At 38.8% G+C, this 16,731-nt stretch overlaps 1 protein-coding gene across 1 annotated transcript in view; it reads right to left on the minus strand.

The window, feature by feature from the left end:
- Window positions 1-16,731, minus strand: part of LOC117384187 (intermembrane lipid transfer protein VPS13B-like) — a 270,989-nt gene that overhangs the window by 34,207 nt on the left and 220,051 nt on the right. Inside the window, exons 48-49 of the mRNA XM_033981473.2 lie at window positions 5,638-5,793; window positions 1,064-1,330 (exon numbers count right to left, since the gene is read on the minus strand). Coding sequence (XP_033837364.1) covers window positions 1,064-1,330; window positions 5,638-5,793 — 423 coding nt within the window. The remainder of the gene's footprint in view (window positions 1-1,063; window positions 1,331-5,637; window positions 5,794-16,731) is intronic.

The following is a 16,731-nucleotide window of genomic DNA, read 5'->3' on the forward strand; positions in this document are numbered from 1 at the left end:
TTGTTTGCTGATATTGGCCTTTTTAGGGAATTGCAACAGAAATGAAGTACTAATCTACAGCCAATAGCTTTTAGCAAACATGTTAATTGAACATGTCATATTTTACAATAAAGCAAAGCTTACGCAACAACATTGATGAAGCTGGTGGTCTTTATACTCATCTTAGTTCTAAAATTATATGTTGTTGTATGTACCCTGAACTCTTGAGTATTACTAGAGACACTGAGGAAGTGAATGGGCTTGTGTTAACAGCATGGGGCTCATATCTTAATAAAAACAGAAATACTTTGCCGGAGTAGAATAATATGCACAGGGCCAGTAACAGCAAGAGGAAGAGATGGAGTGAATATCTGGCCCTAATCCAGCGGTGTGAAAGTGGCTTCAAAGGTTCTCCCCGTGCCCACATATCAGCTAGAGTTTCCTGTCCATGGTTAGCTTTGTTATGAGAGAGCATAAACTGTATTTTCTGCCTATCAACATCTTTCTGGTTACGGGTTAGAAAGTGTGGGGCCTTTGGTGAACCATACTGGAAGGACAGAACTCAAAAAGCAACACCGTGGACGTGCCAACGTGGCCACCCAGGAGGACTCCAGGCATCTCGTCCCAGTTGGTGGTCCCCCTGCCCCAAGCTTCAAACGTGCGAAAGCAGAGATGGTGGAGATGGGGTGGTGTTTGCGTTGTGTCTATTTATGTATCCGTGTTGGAACGCTTTCATGATTTTGAATATTGATAAATTCTAACCAAGTTGTTCTATTTTCCCAAAACCCAGGACCAAAATACATCAAAGTAAAACAACTGTTATATTTCATCCCTTCCTTCCCTTTCTTCTCTCAGTTTTGGGTAGGTTTGAATGATCAATTAGAACGGATATGGTGCCAAACATGTCTGGCATTGCCACATGTCTACCATCTTAAGTCAGGCAGTCCAGTTCAATTGGCAGTTTGTAGCAACATTTCCAACCTCAAAACCTTATGCATAGTGGAATGAATGTGATTTGTCAAATCTTTTGTTATATGAATAAAATAACAATTAACATGTATTTATATGGACTCAAAAGAGTTACCTGAACCACAGAGCTGGAGGTGGTCTTGTCCCTCCTCTCTAGCTGTACGTCCTGGGACCAATCTTCGTCTCCTTTAGCCCGTAAACACAGTTCTGTCATCTCTGCGTCTTCCAGCACGTAAGAGGGCAGTTTACCCCCGGCCTCCAGGCAGTCACAGTGCTCCTTCACCACCGTCTGACTGTCGGAGCCCACATAATGCTGCACAACTCGCAACTCAATGTCCTGGTTCAAATAACTACACATCACCTGCCTGCCACAGATTATCACCTACAAAAACAGAGAAAATAGCATTAATTTACAGGTACAGCAGATAGCATTTAATTTCTAATTTCACAAACACGACCTGTCTGTTTCCCCAGATACAAGTTAGACATGGGCAAATCACATATTGCCTTTATTTATTATTTATTCTTGTTTACAAAAACATTACATATTATTCAATCAGAAAGCAGAATGGGTTGATAGTCACAATGCTGAAATACACCTAAAGGTTAACAGCATAATCCTGGCACTTGCAGACAATCATTAATCAGTGCTAGTGCAGCCTCTGCAGCTCAGTGAGTGAATTCTGGAGGTTCTGAGCTTCCACATAGCCTGTCTATACTGTGAACAAGAAATACTTGTATGTGTCCTAATTTAAGTTAAGACACTGGCAACCCAGGTTCAGTTATGATTGTATGTCTTTTTTTAACCCAGCAAAAGGGCAGGCTGCATACCGTACCTTTACTAACAATAATAAGGTTATTGATTCCAAGGAAGGAGTCATGGTAAGAAACACTATTTAAAGCTACAATAAAAATAAGTACTTAGAGCAGTAGGAGTAGTTGCTATAATAAATTATTAAATTATACAAGAAACTAAGTGAACATTTGTGAGTCTAAAATCCATCTCTTGTTCCACTGGATTAAGAAACCGCATGCAAACCACAAATAATGAGCAATGTTTTCCTCTACTTGGCAAGTTTGTGCCACTGTTGGACAGAATAAATGGCTAGTTCTTAACTTTTTATAAATATAGACAAACTTTCGTGTTTTGAGAAAATAAAACCACATCCAAATATTTTTTTTCCAATATGAAACAAGATCATAACCAACATTAAAATAGTGTCTAAAATATTCCTTTATGTGGTTTGAAAGCTTAAAGTTAAGGTAGCAGTGACATGTTGTGGAAGGACTAGGACTAGCAGTGGTAATGTGGCATTGACAGTGGCAAAGATGACTAGTTACAGACATAGCATGATTTGGTTGATCCATATTTAGAAATAAGCATATAGGCCAGGTTGTTTCCAGAATATCTACATTTTTATCTTTCTGTATTGTGCAGCTTTGTATTATCCAGAACGAAACATAGATAAATTAATAGGATTACCTCATGACCACAGCACTGGCATTGTCAAACACTATGAAACAGTGCTATATACAGTAGGTCATGGAAATATTGCAGTGTAAGCATATTATAAATACACAACTTATCAAAAGGACTTCTTAGCATCCCAAACTAGGACTGACCAAAGTTACAGTCTGTTTTCTAATCAAATGTGTCCCCTGATGGTCTAAAGCTCTGAGGCTGGTTCATATCAAACCCTTTGTATGTGACATGTGAGCGCTCCTCTTTTCTTTTCCAAAGGTCACACTCCATCTCCTTTTTTCCTGACATGTCTGTGCTGATATAAACCACATATAAACTTGATCCAAAATGGCTGGTATATAGCACTTTTTGATGCATGCAAAGCCACGCTCAGCCTGGCCACAGCTTCAGGGGACTGGCACTTTAAAAGGACTTTGTTTCCCTGGTGAATGTATGGCTGATGCACTGGAGCAGGGCTGTGCGTGTGCTCTGTAGTTGGACTGTGGTCGTGATAATAATCTTGAATTGAAGTGTTTGCTCAGAAAGACGTGCATGCCTAATCTCCCCATCCATCAATGCGCTGTCCCATCTGCACACAATGCACAGCCGCACATCCAGTAGCGGAAACAGGCAAAACAAACACATTTTCTGCTTCTTCTACAATGATGCATGTTATCACGAGATATGGAAGATTATTTATAGGTGCTATATTTATATGTACAAAATAGGTACAAATAATATATGGGATTAGCGAGGCCTATCACTTGTGTACACTTCAACCTATAAGAATTAACCCTTGCAATACTTGACATTGACATTGCAATTTAGGAGTTGCATATTTGCAATAATTATAAATATTACTTTGAACGCTAACAACACTGAAACTGTAACAACACTGAAACTGTAAACAGTTATTGTCTCCAGTTTCAGCCCTAATGGCCTCCATTCAACCTTTAACGACCCTACTGGTTCACTCTATTATTCTCTTTGTTTCCTTTGTTTGCTTTGGGTCTGATGATGAAGTTATAGATTGATGAGAGATTATGTCTCAGGCCTCCATTCCTATTTAAGGAAGGATTGTCTTTTCTAACAAAAATATCTCCAATGTACCGCTCACTCTTCACTACACTGAATGGAATAGGCTACACTACTTTGTTTTGTCCTTTGGGTGAACCAGTTTCAGGCTTAAAGCATTTGTAGATTTGAAATAGACCGGAATCTCAAACCGTCTGAAAATTCTCTTAAGTTTTTCATACACACCAGCTGTGTAAGGAATAGTTAGGCCTAAAACTAGAAGGAAAGGCATAACTATTCCTTACACTGCAGGTAAGGTTGAATGGAGGCCATTAAGGCTGAAACTGGAGACAATAGCTGTTTAAAATTTCAGTGTACTTAGCTCCTCCCTTCAGATAGATATAAGGCAATGTCCACCAGCAATCTGACCAGAACTGAAGAAGAAGCTTGGATGAACAACGAAACATCTTCACTCCTACAACGTTTTGTCCAGTTGACAGATTTAACTTCGGCTTTTACTAAATGTACGTACAAAAGATAAATTAGAAAAAGAAGTCTTATTTACAAATTGATTTAGCATTTTAAGCATTTTAATTAACACCAAGTGCCCTCCCTAATAATAATAATAATAATAATAATAATAATAATAATAATAATAATAATGCATTTTATTTATAAGCGCCTTTCAAAACACCCAAGGACACTGAACAAGATAAAAATTAGATTAAAAAAAGTAAAGTATTATAAACCTTTTTTAAAGTGTAATCATGAAACAAACAATCATTACTGTGGTCACATTTGTTGTCTTTTTCTGCCAAGGCAGCAGCTCTGTCAACTCTGAGACTTGTGTTGTCTATTGGAGGTGCCATTCAAAACATATGGGACCAATGTAAGCAAGGACTGAGATGGAACAAGGAAGTCATTTGAGAGTCCCAGTGTGTTTTGTCTGAGGTATGAAGAGAAAACGACAAACACCACACAACACACTATTTACATAACAGTGTGTCACCACTGCAATCTCATGGTAACATTAAGAAACACAAGAGAGAACTACAAACATCGAGTCTGTGTTATTGGTGTTAAACAGATTGTTTTTGACTGAGTTTGTGGATCGAAAGGGCATATTGTGTTTGTAGAGTTATAAAACAGATAAAGAAACATAACAACAATGGCATCATAAAAGGGGATTTAGAGGCGCTTATCCCAAAAAGTCTGCTGGGTAAAGGCCAGACTTAGAAGTGACACATCACAGTGGCACCAAAGACAAAATGTAGCAAATCAGCTTCTGCTTTTGGTAAAATGGTGACCACTTTAAAGATTTGTTGCAGGTTTAGTATAAGTGGTACCAGACTAACGCGTTACAATAATGCGTGTATGTATGACACGCACATGGACTTTCAATGGGAGATTAGTTATACAGCTTTCACTCTGACTTTACATCAAGACAAACATAAACAGAAGCAGCCTCTTGTTTTAAAATGGACACCAGATACATCATGGTTCAACAAAAGCTTTGGGCCTTGGGTGAAAAATAAAGTGTGAAAGATATTTCAAATATATATAATTTGAAATGACAGGGCCATTAGATAAACCGCATGAATACATTATTTACTATACTTCACTGTTTATGTGAAAAAACTAGCATCTATGTATTGTCTTAGTTGAGATTTTATTGATCTAAATGGAAAATATATACACTATGTTTGACCTACTAATGGGGAAACTACATGAAGATCCCGTAAACCTTCTCAAGATCTAGTGCTATCCCTAGGTTTTGCAAAGATGAAAAATTAGCACAGTTGGCATAGCAATTTGCTATTTAAATGACAATATAATGTCTTTGAATTGTGATAAGTTTTCAAAAGGTCTCCTGTAACAGGAAGCTGAAACCCATGAATCAAACAGGAGTACCTGTTTGAAAATTAGGTTACATGGAAGAAAACCAATGTCACACAGGCAAAGCACGCGACCTACTAACTGAAAAAACTCTGTGCACAACATATCCTGCCCATCCATATAGTTTAATTATGTAATTGCTCAAGCGATAGTTATAGAATTAACAGTTTATGAGGTAACTGCATTTGCTTATATTGTGGAGAAACCACAACGATGCATCTCAAGGGGCTGTTCCTCATAAAAAAATTCATGTTTCATTTTTAACCAATAAAATATTTGATAATTTCATACCTGATCTACACACTGTCTGCACATACCTGTCTCTGCACCCCAGTGAGCTGCTGGACCTTGATAATGAGTGAGGCAGTGCGGCCCTTGTATTGGATGGTCCGCAGCAGAGTCCCCACGTTGTCAATGCTGAAGGCCTCAGACCAGCGCCAGTTCCCCCAACCCTCGATACAGATGTGCAGCAGCTGTGGGCACAAACACATACAGAGGTTGGTCACTTTTGCCTTTATTTACCCTCCATGCAAGAGCAAACTAAACAACTATGCGGTGTTTAGAAGAGGCTGGTAGTGAAGAGACGTGGTTCCTGTTTAGTGGTGAGCCGGCTGCTTGTTGGATGGACAAATAGTGGTCCGTATACAGTGGAAAAGGCCTAATGTGGAAGCCCATTATAACTGTGCGGCTGGATTTAGGAGGCTATGTTCTAAATAAAAGGGGAAAATAGTTTGGATGGAGGATTTTTTCAACTTCACTGTTTTTTGAGCATCAGAGAGTGTTTGGCAGTAAACATGCTGACCAACAAACACAGCACTCCCACAGACAATGTACCCATGTGGGAAAGTGGGTTAAAATGATGCAACAATCATTAGTCATGTTGTAGAGGCTATTCAGTGACAACTTTTACCTTGATGTAGTGGGGAAAAATGGGCCTGAATGTCTGAAAAAACAGTCATGTATTATATATTTTGATAATAAATACACCACTAATAACTATTGTGGTAATTGTTTATAGATAGAGGAAGTAACTCCCAGGCCTATTTTATGCATGAGCCCATATTAGTCTGCCCTAGTCCAGGGACTTTGGAAAGTGGTATTTATTACATAGTAGTAACGCATAACCTTACAAATGGATCAAGGAAATGCAGTAATCAGTTAGTAATTCATTTGAAAAAAAGAGTATCAAGTAGGCACATTTTTTTAACGAATAATATTTGAATGTACATTTAAATACAAAGATAAAAACTGGATTGTTATGTGACCATGACCCTATAACAAAACCGAAAATGGAACAAATTTTAAAGTCATGTTATAAGGTGAAAAGCTATGTCAAAATAAATGGCTAATTGGTTAATAGCTGAATTCCTCTGCAGGATATTTGCCAAAACATCACAAAACATTGGAGATTAGAGGGATAAAAGTGGTCAGGGGTCCACTGAGCACATGTGGGCCTCAGTGAGGTCATCTGTCTACCTCTCCATACGGGACGCCGCATTTTGTGACAAGGAAACTCATTTGTCAAACAATGAATGTGTAGTCATGAGATTATGGTCACAATACAGGAGCTGAATCATAAATATGAGCAGAGATCTAAGCACTTGTCCCTCTCCCGAGGTGCTCTGGCTGACCCTAAACCTCACTGAACTTTCTGTGTTAGCCGACATAATCCAAACTTGTAACAAAGGAGGAACATGAGAAAGACAAAGAATGCTTGTGAGATGGAGGAGACAGGATGGAGCTCAGGACAGTCCCAGAGGAGGATGGACTCAAATCAGACGCCTGCAAAGCATTTCGGCAGATTTACACTTGTCTTGTCAACCAATGTGCTGAGTGTTTAGCCAGTCTCTTTAAAGGAAAACAAATTATTGCCGGGGTCAAAGGGCATGCGGGGACCCTGGTCAGGACCGGGGATGTTGCTGTGCACTGTACTCTCTCCTCACTGTTTGAAGCCAGATTTCTTTACAATAACAATCTCAATCAGAGCATGTATTGCTGGCTTTAAGGTGGGTCCTGTTGGTTGTCGAGTGAGTGGAAGTGACATAATTTCTCAGATCTGCTCATGGGTGAATTCACAAACATAGAGAAGTGACAAAGCACAGTCAACAGTAAGGTGCAAAGGTTACGCTTAGCGCCTGTGGCTGAAGGGCTGTTATATGACAAGGCCTTATGTTATTATTAGGCTAGTTAGGGTCTGCGGTTGGGGTTGGTATGTTAAACAGAAATAAAAAAGAATTTCTGGAGCACATCAATGGGCAAAAATACTCCCAATTGCTGTGTGGATTAGGCATTTGACTTTCATAACACTTTTCTATACAGTTAATTTATAAAGATTCATATATTGCAATATCATATATTGCTCACTTTTAGTCCCTTTAGTCCTTTGGTTGAAGCCGTCAGTCAAACAATCTTAGATGGGGATTATAAGGCGCATCATCTGACAGCACTGTTCTATTTTTGAGTTATATTATGGTTTGATTTTTGACTGCCTACGTCTATTCCCTACTGCATGTTGCAACACTTCCCCATTGTGGGATCAATAAAGGTTCTCTTTTCTTATCTTATATACATACATAAATACATACATCATTTATATAGTTATTCCTGTTAGAAAATACGCCTGCTGCAGTTTTGCCTCTGCCCCCTGAGCCTGGATCGATTTGTTCTTTCAACACTTGGTTCTCCTTTAACCCCAGTGCCCCCAGCTTTCCCACTCCCCCCTCACTCTATCATGCCTGTGGCTCAACTTGACCTTTAGGAAGAAGTCATAATAACGTCTCTCCTCAAACTTCAAACAGCAACTGCCTCTTTGTTTGAATCCATCACTGGTCTGAGTCAAGCAAAAGGAGAGCACAAACATACAAGTGGTGACGCAGATGAATGAGACACGTAGGGCGACAAGAATGAAAATCAGGTCCATCACCGTTTTGGGTACAATAAACGGACAGTCATTAGCAGGCAGGCTCTTTCAGGAAGCTCATGACTCATCAACTACACTGTTTTCTATCTAGAATATAAATAAATCAAGTTTGCTTCCTTGCATACTTGGTTATTATTCAAGTGCTTCAAGCCTCAGGCACGCTACAAAACCATAATCCCATCTGTTTTCTAATTTGGAGATCTAACCTCAGAAGCCAAAGTGACGAAATGCCCCCAAAGGACTTGCACAAGAGAGAAGCACGAAATGCTCATATTATACTACATTACAGAGTGTGGTGCTTGGTATGACAGAGGCCACTGAATAAGTTGATAAAACTAACTGGCAATACCAAAATATTAGGAAACACTGATATACAGAGAATTCAATAAAAACGACACTTGCAGGAAACAGAAATGCAATAAGGAACCTACGAAAACATACAAAAATATGTTAACTGGTGGAAGACAAAACAGCAATCTCAGAACCTTAACATAATGCAAATGCAATTTAAATGTATCATAGTTATTCTTTTGTTGTCAAGGTAAAGAAAATGTTTTCCAAAGGTTAGTATCTTGTATCAATTTACTGATAGATTTGTTGACGAAGCAAAGAAATGACAGCAGCAAGATGTTGAGAAAAATGAACATGATATTTGCTTGTCAGAAATCATTTAGATGTGATCTTACAGATTTTCCCCAATGGTGCTTGCCATGGCGCCATTAATAAAACCCTCATCTAAAAGTGGCTCTTCAACCATGTGCCCGAACAAACTTGGATCTTGATTGTAAAGCAACATAATATTGAATCTTTGATCAGGGCTCTGCTGTTAGATCCTGGGGTGACAGTGTGATTAGGGCTGGCTGTCGGTGAGTGCTCTGTGTCCAGGACTGAAGCAGGCTCCAGCACTGTACCACAATGAGCTGCTGTGATCATATGAGAGCCAGGAAAAAACATATGACAATAACAGGGTTTGATACTGCACTGTTTATCATCTACAAGTGTTCTGTGATAACTTGACTAAGGGCCATCTTGTTCTACTCCACTTCCAAGAATAACAAAATGCTTAAGTCCTCCTGGTATGTCACCACAGAAAAAGTACTCTTTGTAGCTTGATAACATAATGACATTAAGGTTGCACAATCAGACGCAATGCACAACATTCCATCTTTTCCAAAACATGTCAAGAAAGATTATATAATTAATGTTCAGCCCTGCACCAATGTTTACATAACTGTAAAGGCTTAATGTCCCCTTGTGACTGAAATCAGTGTCCTCACTGTGGTGGAAAAAAAAGAAAAGTTATCCATATCTCATTATTGGTGTGGCCATCCAGCAAGCACTGTGCGCTATTGTGACACCAGTCATATGTTTACTATATTTTTGTTGTTATTATAATAACACCAAATTTGTGATGCCTTTTGAAACTCTAATTGTGATGGTCAAAACTGGTCTGTATTGCCGATCTAGTGCCTCTAGTGACCCAAAATTGCTCTTTGAAGCCTTGCATTTTGATATGACTTGTATAAAACATGATATGGGCAGGTTTACAGTCTCAGCCACAATCCAATCAGTAGAAACAACTTCCAGGTACAGCAGTACGCATATCATGCTGCATGCGACATGCCTTTCCAGATGTCAGACTCTGCTGAATTTGTGACTAAACGGCACCTAACAAGGACCACCTGTCTCCTCCGGCAAAGATCAGAGCGAGCTACAGAGATGACGTTAAATCATGCATACTCTTATCAAACAATCACATGATGTTTTTAAAGTTGCCATTTCCCCTTTTGTTACTATGGAGACTAAATGTAAAACCCAAACAGTAAAAAATGGTGTTAACTTCGAGTGACCTTCTTTGCACGTAGCCATTTTAAATTATATGTGGTGAGTCAATCAGCAAGACAAACAACTTTGGTGGATACAGTGTCAGTGTCTAGCCTGGTAACCCGCCCACTGTGAACAAATTAAAAACACAACTTCCAGTAAAAAGTGTTAAAATAGGAAGTAGTCATAACCAAAATAGTGACGGGTAACTTCCTGGTAACTATGCTGTGAAAAAATACATGACCACAGATATTAGACACATACGATGAACAGTTTTTTCAGTGTTAAGCACTTTTGTTACCGTCACCACTGTAGCTGCATCATCCTCTCTGCCTCTGTGCAGAAATTTTCACCCTGTAGCTCAGATGAAGATCTGTCTGCAGAGGAGAGGTCACCTGTGGTCCTAGTCTACATAGTGAGTAACAAAACCACAGCAGTGGTTTAAATTTAAGATTTGTTTTTAAAGAATTCATTACATTCTACTATGGAAAAAATTGCAGAGACTGTATTTAGAGATTAAACATGCAGTGAGTAATTCTGCCAAACTGACCACCAAAACTGCATGAGCGTGCGCTAGCATGCTACCAAATTCCTTATCCCATAGCTAATCACAAATTATAGTAAAGTAGCCACTCTTTAGTTGGTCCAAAATCTGACATGGTGTTTCTCATCTATTTAAAATGTTTTGTTTATGAAGAAATGGTGAAATTGGTCTGAAATGGACAAAGTCACAATCATATGGGGCAATTTAAAGAGAACACTATATGACAGAACTATTATTACAAACTGCTGCTACATGCACTGACAGACTGTGTAGCAACATGTGTCCCGGGACTCCAGTTGAAAATTGCCTTTTGATAAATAAATCAATAAACTAAAACAAATTCTCCCATTGGAAAATGACATTACTCGCACATGTCCTGCTGCTGCCTGTCTTTGGCACGAGGAACAGAGGCCGATCTGTTCTGGTGCAGTGTCTGTGGGACCAGGGGGCTCTCTGCAGCCACCTACAAATGAAAAGCAGACTCCAGAACAAAAGGGAAGAACAGAACACAGTTGCAGTAAAAGAATAAGAGCTTTACGTAAATGGGATAAAGGGGAACAGAGAGACACAATAGCCTCTTTGCCAGGGCAGCGGGGGCAGAGCTGGGTAACATGAGGGGCTTATGGCGGCTACAACAGCTGTCTGAACTGCCCGTCTCTCTCTGACACAAGAAGCAGGGCTGTGCAACATCAAAGTCTACATTTGCAAGTCTAAGAAGCGGTTTTGCGAGGTACAGAGAGGAGGCATTGTGTGGCTCTGGTGGTTGACAGAAGAGACTTTAAGAGGTTTCTGCTTGACTAACATTGTTCCATATAGACCTAGTTTTGGTTTTAAAACCGAGGTATTCGAGACATCCAGGTCTGGAGCATAGCGTTCAAACAAGTGCTTCGAGTGGTGGGAGAAGGAGCTGACAAAAGAGGTCCTGTTTGAGAAGAGAACCACAGCTCGAGGGGAAAGAGGAGGCAGCATTTGGGACTGGGAAAGGGACATGTCTGAGTATCTACAATAAAACAAAAGTACTGAACTTCTGTGGAAAACATGAGGGAAGAGGTCACAGTAACTCACAGCATTGTGTCCATACATGTTGTAGTGTCACATGTATCAATCTTGTTTTGTTATTATGACATTCAACAACAAATTTGAAATTGAAAAATATGATGCAACCTTGCATGCCAAAAATGGTCCATGAAATGGTGTCCTCAATGGAAACAACTTATGGAGCTGGAGCTATGAATACAAAAGTGTAGAGAATTGAGGTCAAAGTGCACTGTGGTACTGTCCATGGTGCTGAAGAGGGACATACCTAATGTGACCCAGGCTAGAGGGAGAAAAGGTGTAGCCAAGTCTACATTCTGCCTTAACAACACCATTGAACTTACTGGGAATACTGCATCTAATAGAACTCAGATTTTTTATTTGTATTTTTTTTCTTTTCTATTCACAACTTTTCTCATGTTTTATGAAGAAATCAATGCAATACTGGACCATATGACAGAAATTTGAATTCAAACTATTTCCAAAAGCCTTGAACAGCCGTGATGGCATACTGCACATCTGAAATCACGTAATATTTGGTGATTTTGTTAAAACTGTGATTAAATAAAGCTGCTGTCACTATGCAGCACATGGTCATTAGAGCATACCAACACTTGTGTCATGTGGTCAGCAACAAGGAACAGCTCCAGTGCACAACACCCCTCACATCTGTGGTTTAGGAGACTGTTCAAGGCCAAACGGGGAAGAACACAGATTTTTCAAAGTGCTAACACATTGGTATGTTTGAAAAGATTTACATAGAAAAACAAATATGACATTCTAGCTGCTCGGATCTCGTCAACATGATAATTAAATTAATCTCCCCTTTTCAGAGGGGTTTCCACTGGGACAAATTCAAAATATGTGCTTGTTTATACATAGGGAAGACATGGCAGATGAATCTGTTATCACAAAAAAAAACCCTATTAATCACACAAGCTTGCATCATGACAGAACAGTTAAATACATTTGAGGACACTGGGATCATATGCATGTTTTTAGGCAGATCCTGAGAAGCTGGTTTACAATATTCAAAGTTACCAGTTTGGGTTTGTTTTTATAGTTAAGGTTTGTATAGTTGAAAATCAGTATTTAAGCACTTTAGGACACACACTACATGACATGTTGCAGAAAAGGTGGTTTCCCATGTAGTTTGAGACATTGATTTTTAAATTCCTGACAACACTTTTTATTTATTTATTTTATTTATCTTTATTTATACAGGGGGACCCAATGAGAGCACTTGTGCTCTCTTTTTCATGGGTGCCCTGTTTAAAATACTACACAAACCGAAAAAACTATCAAAACAGATCCAGTCCATATAAAACATCAATAATAGTGCAGGTGTGTGTATAAACGTTTATGTTACTAATCAATCCTCACTACTGGAATCAGCTTTTTTGTGACAAATAATGACAAATTTGCAAGACCAAAAGTTTTATTAATGAGCTCTCCATAAAGAGCACACAGGGAATAAAGTCACTGCATCAACATTTGACCTGTCATACCGAAACACAAAACTCATTTTTATTATTTTTCCATATTTAGTGTCATAATATTGGTATGTCTCTTATCAGCTGAGGTGTAGTTTGGGTTATGAAAATTGATAAAGATGACTGTATTTTTGGTTTCTATAGCAATTAAACAAAGAAAATACATAATATCCAAGAGCCACATCAGCACCTTACTGTGAACCTTTCAGTGGGAATTGGATCATTGAGTCATGAATGGAGCAGCTCATAAGTGAACTCATTTTGTAGATAAAAATGTTAACGTCTTATTTGACAAGAAAAATGCATCACGTGACTTTTCATATTTAAGATATATCATTCTTACATATTTACTTTGACATAGTAATATTGACAACTTTTAGATATGTTTGCTTGAAAATACAAAGACAGGTCCAAAAAGCTGTTAGTCCAAAAAGTAATATAAGTTAAATTTTAGACATGTTTAGTTTTGTACAGCTATGAATAATATATTATGATCAATTTATATTTTGACTGTTTAAGATAAGAACAAAACATATGTACATACGCAATATTCACAATCTTATTAAAATTTAGATAATGATGAAAAAACTATACCCTGACTTTGTTGAGGGAGAAATGGCTTAATAATTAATAGCTTAAAATCCCCCAAGCCTAAATTCACACTGTGAAATGCAATAGTACATTATTTGCCAAATTGCTTGCTACCTTGCTGGAAAAATGTGTTATTAATTAGTTTGATACTCCAGTTTGTTTTAAATATTTACTAAGTATCTATTTAGATAAAGTATCCTCAGTATGGAGTAGTTTGACCTGTGATTTAACAGAAGCCTCTCTCTGGCCCTGGTTGTTTGTGTTGGTGTGTGGACTCTGCTCTGAGCTGATGAGGAAGGCCAACCCTCCTTCACTTCTCATTTACAAATCACTACATTCTTCAACCCCACTGTAACCCTGCCTCGAGATGACTTCTTGTATTTTTTGGACCCTGGGACGCTCACAATCAATGATGATAATCCCATACTGACTTCTGGCAGGCTGAGTCACACACGGTTTGTATCTCGTTGCTATAGAAACAAAACTTTAAAATCACTCGAAATAATAATATCGGGTGATCTTTATAATGTATCTGTCAGTGAAAGACAAGCCTGGGCAAGTGTCACTATGGGATAAATGACCTTACTATCGCAGCACTGATAAACTTTAAAAATGTCCCGGTGAGAGGAGAATTTCACGGGCCAGCAGTTCATGTTACTCCTCACTAAATTCGACATCACCATAATGTACGATCCAGTGAGTAGCCAATGTTTAACCTTTGGCTGTACGTCGCTTCAAAATGCAAAATAATACATTACCTTCGTAGGCCGAACCCTTTTCTGAGAATCTGAACCAGGAAAAGGGGTCTCCAGGGATCAAAGCTATCTTCATCAGTGTCTCTCTGATCAGTCAATGCTTTGGTTAACCTCATATAGCTGGGGTTAACCTCTCCACAGTCTGTATGAGGGGAAAATAACAGGACAACTACAGACCACTTCACTTGAGGGCAGTGTTTGTTAAACAATAGGGTCAGGGCCATGCAATGACGACATGTTTTTTGCATTTCAAGTCTGACAAATGCTAAAGTTATATTGAAAAATGAGGTGTAATGCGATCTTACGGACAACGGAAAACTGAAAAATATTCTGGAGGGTGCAGAGTGTCCGTAGAAGGTAAACAGAGTGCACCTAAACAGGGATGACAAAAGTCCTGCCAAGTAACCACTCTCTCAGACTCGCCTCTCAAATGCTCACTTAAGGTCCAGCTTTACGTCATGCCAACTCACAACAACACGCCCAAATTAAACTCACAACTGACACAAAACACACAGTGCATACCAAAACTACATGATCTGGCCATATAAATGTATCTAGTGCACATATTATATAACGGTGCTCGCAAAACGTGAAATTTCCAAATAACAAATAGTTATTAAGTTTGTCAATATCTTTTCTATATTGTATTAGAATTCTCATGCTTATACAATCTTGCATTATACATTCCTGCGTTTAAATGCACTGATACACAACCCACTATTGAATAACATAATTGTGCAGACTAGTAGAGGCGCTGTACATAATTTGCACGATATAAAAAAGAAAAAGAAAAACAGAACTAGTTCAGTTTGCAGTGATCCAATCAAATTCCTTATGCATTCCGAGCGTCCTACATATTCACCAAAATGAGTTTATATGTGCTTTTCACAACTTTTAGAGACCAGAGTCGAGTTTTGCCCTTACAGTAAAGCTAACAGCTACTAGCATGCTAACTAAGAACTTCCTGATTATTGGACAATAAAAAACTCGAGACTTTACACTTATTTTGACTTCATACAACACATCTGTACTGGGGTAAGAACAATTTTGGTCACACACATGGGAAAAAAATCTGGAACTGGGCTGTTAAATTGAACATTGATAAATAAACAAATAACTACAGGCATGGATGCATGATAAGAAATCTCCTCTCAAATGTTTAGAAAGGGTCAGTGCCTCTGTGTCATGGATTCTTCCAACAACAGCAGCCAATCTGACCACATAGTAATGGTCTCAGGCTGCTATCTCCAGCACAGCACCCCTGGGAGCCGCACATCCAAACACACAGCGCTGGCCTGCTCCATGGCTAAATTACACTTTATACAAATTGTGAATATTTCTTGTAGGCACTTAAAAAGCCCTCTTCTGAAATGCTGGGGGCTTCTTGACACCCCTCATCCCGCTAACCGCACTAACCACAGGGATTTCTATCAGTCAAGCTACATCCTGTGAGGGGCAGCCAGATATTCCAACCATTCGCCCTTCACCACACGCCAGAAAAACACTGAGGGTGGAGGTAAGTATGAGTTTGTGCCTAATTATTTAGTTATCATCCAAAAATGTATCTGTTTATCTTCAATGAGTTATTTTTTTGCTTTTAAAATTGAGTAAAAGTGGGTATTTATTTGTGTTTTAAACCTCTTAATAATTGGGTTGTAATACAGAGGTGTGAAGGCATGCCTAAGAAACTAAATAGACTGGTCTGAGAGAATCCAGGACGTAGGAAGCATTTTATCACTGTTTATAATGGGGTTAATAATGGGGTTAATTTGTGGTTATGGGTTTGCCTGTGGCTTAGACGGGAGGACGTGACTATCTGAATTGAGGCTTTTAATGCACCTTTTGTTGTGATTGACAGGAGAAACAGAGGAACAGGAGGGAGTGGTCCAGGGACAGAGAGGGGCAACCCAAGTTAAGGTTCGTGTTTCACTGCAATAACACTGTAGGGGTTAGACAAGTGACAGAAATTCAGAGGTATGTCAACATGAGTGTGTGCTGGGATAACACACATTTAAAGCACTCGTTCCCACAAAAGGAGAGGACATGGGTTTAAATATGTCTTCATGTTTAAGTACAAGCTGAAATAACAAAGGGTCTGTCTATTTAGGAAGATCTCTCTCATAATAAATGTTGTATTAAGTTGAACGGATATTGTATAGTGAAGGGACAGCTTTGTGCTAATAGTGTGTGATCTAATACGTTGAGAGTAATAACTATTTAAGCAATGCAATTTTACTTTGTAGAACTAG

Source organism: Periophthalmus magnuspinnatus, chromosome 16 (assembly GCF_009829125.3).
Source record: "Periophthalmus magnuspinnatus isolate fPerMag1 chromosome 16, fPerMag1.2.pri, whole genome shotgun sequence".
NCBI lineage: Eukaryota > Metazoa > Chordata > Actinopteri > Gobiiformes > Gobiidae > Periophthalmus > Periophthalmus magnuspinnatus.